Source organism: Belonocnema kinseyi, chromosome 2, assembly GCF_010883055.1.
Source record: "Belonocnema kinseyi isolate 2016_QV_RU_SX_M_011 chromosome 2, B_treatae_v1, whole genome shotgun sequence".
NCBI classification, from domain to species: Eukaryota; Metazoa; Arthropoda; class Insecta; order Hymenoptera; family Cynipidae; genus Belonocnema; species Belonocnema kinseyi.
The window spans coordinates 58,653,967-58,660,400 of NC_046658.1; the positions used below are offsets into that span (position 1 = coordinate 58,653,967).

General features: G+C 32.7%; 1 protein-coding gene across 1 annotated transcript in view; it reads left to right on the forward strand.

Moving 5' to 3' along the window:
- The first annotated feature begins 1,764 nt into the window (after positions 1 to 1,764).
- LOC117168401 overlaps positions 1,765 to 6,434 on the forward strand; it is a 6,933-nt gene continuing 2,263 nt past the window's right edge. The window contains exons 1-2 of the mRNA XM_033354035.1: positions 1,765 to 1,927; positions 2,875 to 4,338. Coding sequence (XP_033209926.1) covers positions 1,920 to 1,927; positions 2,875 to 4,288 — 1,422 coding nt within the window. The 5' untranslated portion in view covers positions 1,765 to 1,919 and the 3' untranslated portion in view covers positions 4,289 to 4,338. The remainder of the gene's footprint in view (positions 1,928 to 2,874; positions 4,339 to 6,434) is intronic.

Here is a 6,434-nt window from a genome sequence, read left to right on the forward strand (position 1 = left end):
TTGGCGAAATTCGGATTCTACGTTAAAGTTCCCTATGAAGATGACGAAATAATCGCAATAGTTTTTTTTTGCAACGGTAAAAAGTTTAAAAAAATATAAGACGTATATAACGCCTGTTACGGTAAAAAGTTAAAAAAAAATATAAGACGTATATAACGCCTGTTGACTGCTACACTTAAAACGCATCGCCTGTAAGTAGCAGTCAACAGGCGTATCGTTATACGTCTTATATTTTTTTAAACTTTTTACCGTTGCAAAAAAACTATTGCGATTATTCTGTAACCTTCTATATGGAATTTTAACGCAGAATCCGAATTCCAACAATTTAAAAGTTGATTTTGCTGTTTTTTCGAGTATTTTAAAAAGGAACCAAATGGGGACCCCAATGGGATCTTTACGGGTACTTTATAGAGGCTCCATTCGGTCCGCCAGGGACCTCTTTAAATATATTTATAGATATGCAAAAGTGTATGATTAATCCAAGTACCAAAAATGTTTGTTTAGTGGTAAGTAGAAAAATATATATTTGATTACTTGAATTATTCCTATATTTTTTATGAAAATATATGCATTATATGAACAATTCTTCTACATATATTATATCTACATTTTAAAATTTCATATTTCATGTTAAACAATTCTTTATAACATGGCTCTCGTAGAGGTATAGTACTAAATTTCTTTAAATTAACTCAATACGATCCAGACAAAGCTATATGAAAATCCCAAGCACGTCCTTGGAACGTTGCTAGGACGTTCTATGTCAGGCCAATCAACGTCTCTAAGACGTCGAATGTCCTAAAGATGACCTAAAGAGATGTCTAGCTAAGATGATCAAAGCTAGGACATGTTATAAATGAAGGTCATGCTTTAAGTAAATTTCAACGAGGAATTCAATAGTGACCTTTATTTTGACCTTGAAGTTGACCTTCATGGCTTTTTGAAGGTTAACTTTGTTTTTTTAAGTGGAAACCCCCTTTTTTACATCTGCAATCGATAGAGCGGAAAATTCTTCGTTCAGATACGTACCCAAGTCATAGGTCAATTGTGACGGTCAAGGTCATTTAGAGGTTATTTGAAATTAACAAAGTTTTCCAAGAGGTCAGTGTAATTCCTGAAGTAAATTTCAATGAGAAATTCATTGGTGAGCTCTGTATTGATCTTGGTAACATCGTTTTGAATATTGTAAAATCATAAGGAAATTTTTCATTAAAAGTTCCAGGTGTTCTGGTGAGAGTTCTGTTCTTCCCCGAAGAATTATACAGTCCTATACCGTTTTTCGATACCTAAGTCAATACCTAAGGCGATACCATAAGTCCTATACCGTTTTTCCATACGAATATTACGAATCGAAACTATATTTACGTGTTACGAGTACATACTTACTATCTTTCGCTAAAAGATTATTGTGGCGCAAGCTAAACTTTCGGAGCGAGAAAGGGTATCTGTATTAATGATGCGTGGTTGGGGAGATCGAGTTCGATCTTATGATCAAGTTCGATTGCTTTTTAATCGCACTTTTCGTAATGGAGAAGGGTTAAATCCTGTCTCAAAATCAACAATTGAAAGAACTGCAAGGCGCTTTATGAATCATGGATCTATCAAGGACCTTCAGAGAACTGGTCGGCCAAAATCTGCAGGATCTGAGGAGATGTAGATGCAAAGTTCTGGTTTTTGTGGAGGATACAATTTTGATTTGTATCGAATTGAATTTTCCCACCTAAAGCATGTGCTGCCACTCTGCCAGGGACCGCAGAAGCAGACACGGGCCGCTACGAAAAATAGTAATGGTGCATATGGAGTTTAGATCAAAATATTGTTTAGTTTTGTTGTTTGTCATTTCGTCTTAGTTCCTGTGGCTCTTTTAAAACTATACTGTTGGTAGCTTGTTCTCTTAAATTTTTTAAAAGTCTTAACCAATGTCAAGGTAAGTTGATCAAGCTGTATTTGGAAATATAACCTCAAATCCTTCGTATCAATAATCACATACACACACCCCGAAAAATTGTATTTCATAAACTATAGTTTCTGAAATTAAATATATTTCGCTGCATTAAAACGCCACGAAAATCAGTAATGAATAAAAATTGCATTTTTAGATAAGGGGCCGCATTTAAATCACGTAAAAAATTATCGGTCCTTTCAAGACCCCCCCCCCCCCCCCCCCCCCCCCCCCCCCCCCCCATCCATTTAACAATGGAACTAACAAGTTTACTTTGACTGCCCTCGCCCATTGAGCTTTTAGATAATTTAATTACTGTCCCTAAACAAATTAGGTATGCAAATTAAAATAATAAACCAATTTTCATTTGATATACGCATCTTGTCCATTTTATAAAGTCAACCAAATTAGAATTTAGGAACAATCTAATTTAAAAATGCTTTTTCGGCAGGCAATTTATTTTTTAACTAGTTAATATAGTCTAATCAAGTACGTTGGAAAATTACCTGGTTTTTTTAAATTAAATTTTTTTGTATTTTTTATTTTTAAGCTTTTAGAATAACCCCCCAAAAAATCGTTTATGGTGAAAATGAAGCTATTGTCGTCAAAATCGTGAATTTACAAACATTTGCAACGAAGTATTAATTTGTAAAAAATCCTAGTTGAAATCGCAATAGAATCATTGCATACAAGATATCCGCGATGACAGAGGTCATTTAACTCGAAAAACTGTAAATATACGAAAGTTTTAGATTTTTTCTTTTCTAACTTTTTGCAAATTTCGACTTGGAATCTGTATAATGTATTTTCACTTTAGCCAGACAATTTCTTGAGAAATCCATACAAATTTACAGTAATTTGACAATACGGAATGTAAATATACTTGAAATAAGATTAAAGTATATAATTATTCATAACTAATTGCATTACAGATTAAATACCAAGACCGAGTTGCTGCGGGAATTCCTTGATAAGACTGCCGGCCATTCATTATTAAAAGGAACAAAATTACTTAACCTTCACAAAAACCTGGAAAAGCTCTTCAACTCGGATTCTAGTGTGCGGCTTAAATTTTCCCAAAACTTTTTCTACGCGAATCTTTGTCAAGTGTGCCATAGGAATGCAAAGGATTCTACTTTAAAGAGATGCTCCGCATGTAAAATGATTTATTATTGTAGTAAGACGCATCAAGTTGAACACTTTCCTGTGCACAAGGAATTTTGCAGAGCCGCTGCAACTTTACAAAAAGGTGTGGTGGGATCAAGCTTTTTCAGTATTTTACGCGAATTCGGTGAAGAAGATAACTGGAATTGGAAAATGGCCATTATAAATCTCATGGAGAAGTATCTGAAACGAAAGTTGATTCCCTTTGAGAAGGAGATGATACTTTATCCAAAAGCTTGCTTAGAGTGCCAGGAAACAGACGTAGATGTTTTAAAAAGTTGCGACAATTGTCCACATGCAAACTTTTGTCAAAAGCACAGAAATACAGACCATGAAGAAGGCAAGTGTACGCTGTATTCATTTTCCTGTATAGTGGATTGTTATTCACTTTTGCCGTCGAAATCTAGGGAAAAAGAAATACTAAGAGATATTTCCAATGTAATGAAAGTCTTCAAATATAATGAAAAGACTCCCCTTTCCATGGCAGAATTTGTTGCCTCTTTTTATGACATATACATCCACGTACAACCCAATTCCGACATTATTTTCGCACAAGTCAGCGATTATTTTACACAACCGCTCACCTTGTTTTACGCACTCAAGAAGTTGAATTATCCCGACAAAAAAGAGATTGTGATTCATGTAATTGGATCGACACTGTCAGAATTAGATAATTGTTTATCGTGGGATATTCTTCTTCACTGGATGAACACTTTGGACGTACTGACGGTGGTTCTTATTGGGCCAGATTGTCAAGACACAAAATCAATATCCGTATCTTGTAGAGAATGTAAATTTAGAGGCAAGAATGTTCAAGTCCTTTGTTATAATGGGCTCTACACGGATTTTTATCATAGTCATCTCTTCAAAAAGCCAGATGTAATGATGGGGTTCCATCTTGCTTTTTTCGGTGGAGATGCTTGGAAGGAATCGCTTTTGATGTTGAGTAAACTAAAATGTCCACTTGTTTTAACGATTTTCAAATGGAGAATGGAAAAGGATCACAAACGTCTCTGTGAATATTTTGATAAAAATATACGACACGTGTTTAAGGGAGATAATCCTTTCAAAGGATACAGTCCACAGCGAGACCCTGGAGCAGGCGGTTTTTTGTTCAAAAATGGTCTTGTGGCCATTTATGACGAATTTTGGGGAAATCCTGATGTTAATCATCCCATTTAAATCAGACTCAACTTCTGATTCTATTCAATCAGATAATCTGTATTTATCAGGTACGATTATTTATTGAATTATTTTCTTTTTGGGCAGGCCTCGAACTCACCACGCTGTTAACACTATTTAACACGATTTTTGAGCAGTGCCATCATTTTGTAACTATTTCGAAAAAAATGACACTAAAAGACACTTTATTTATGAACTAATTCAATAATTGACTAAAATAATATATCCGCCATCTCAACGAATCACAATATACCGGATAGTTGTCTCAATGGCTGGTTAGGGCCGATGCCTAAATTGCGTTTTTTTCTTCACATTTTAAACCACGCATCCCTCTGCTAAGTCCTGAAAGTTTTGACCCAACCCCCCATCTTACGTAATTTTTGCCTACTAAACTTTTTTCGTGAATTTATTTAGTGGACTTCTGAAAATAACTGGAAAAGTTGAGGGGAAGGGTGGAGATCTTACTGTTTCTTTCTTAATAAAGTCGTTCAATTTTCCACAAAGATGTTGACTTTTCAACGGAAGAAGATGAATTCCCAACGAACATATGATAGTTGCTATTTTAACCAAAAAAATGTTTTCATTTTAAAATAAAAAGAAAACAGTTGAATTGAACCAAAAAGAACGAATTTTCGACACAATAGTGGTATCTTATGCTAAAAGGATTAAATTTTAACCAAAAAAATGAGTTTTCTATAAAAAAGTTAAATTTTTAATAGTTAAATTTTCAACAAAACAGTTACATTTCCTACCAAGAAGATGCACTTTCAGCACAGAAGATTAATTTTTTACCAAAAAAACTTAAATTCTTAACAAAATTAATTCATTTTAAACCAAATTCTTCTATTTGCAACCTGATTAATTTTCTACCATGCAAGATACATGTTAAACAAAATAAATGCATTTTTAACCAAATAGTTCAATTTTCATCAAAGAAGATTAATTTTATACTAAAAAAGAAGAATTTTTAACAAATTACATAAACTTTCAACTAAATAGTTTTAACGATGGATGTGATGTTAGTTCACATTTTATTTGATTGATTTTTAGTTAACATTTCTTTCTTTTCCAATCATTTTTCACTAAATAGTAGTTGAATTTTTAAACTAAAAAATATGAATTCGTAACAAAGAGTGGAGTAGTTAAATTTTCAATAAAAAAAAGGATTTTCCACAAAAAAGTTTTATTTTGTACCAAACAGTTAAATTTGCAAGCCTAAAAGACGATTTTCCAACAAAATAAATCTGTCAGTTAACCAATTAAATTTTTCAATAAAAAACAAAATGTCAACTAAAATTATGAATCTTCAACTAAAAAAATGAAATTTTCAAAAAGCGTTTAAACTTTCTACCTATACTGATGAATTTTCAACAAAGAATTTATAGTTGATGTTTAAAAAAAATATAATTGAAACAAAAAAATATTTGGATTCATCTAACAAAAACGAATTTTCAACAAAATACTATCCTCAACTAAAACAGATTATATTTTATCCAGGCAGATGCATTTTCAAGAAGAAAGTTGAATTTTTAATAAAACCAAATTTTGTAATCAAAGAGAAAACAAATTTCAATCAATTTGTTGAATTTTTAAGCCAAATGAGGAATTTTCAACACAATTGAATTTTATAGAAGGAAGTATATTTCTTCACCAAATTGTTGAATTTTTATTAAAATAAATCATTTTTGAACCTACATGGTAAAAAGTTTCATGTAATTTTACCACAAAGATCATAGGACATAAAAATACCAGTGATTACTGTGGAAAATCTACCAAAATTAGGTAGAAATAACACGATAGTGTAAAATTGCACACAGATGGTAAAAAGCAGTTTTGGAAGAATTGAATTTTACATTTGCCTTGTAAAATTACAGTGACGCTGTAAAATGCCGCATGTAAAAGGTTGCGCATGCGCAGTGACCAGCCGGGTATTTTAAATCGCTTAATGTATGTTTTACTTAAATCGAATCGTAAGAGTAATAAGATATACAGTCTGTCAAGTTAAAGCGTGGGTGGCTTTACTCGCAGTCGGTAGGGTGTATCAACATGATTTTGGTCTCAAAATATTAAGAAGAGCTCCCTCTTTCATGCTTTTTGATTTAACATTCAGTTTGCTTTCAATTCTCATCTTGTTACCACGTTACAA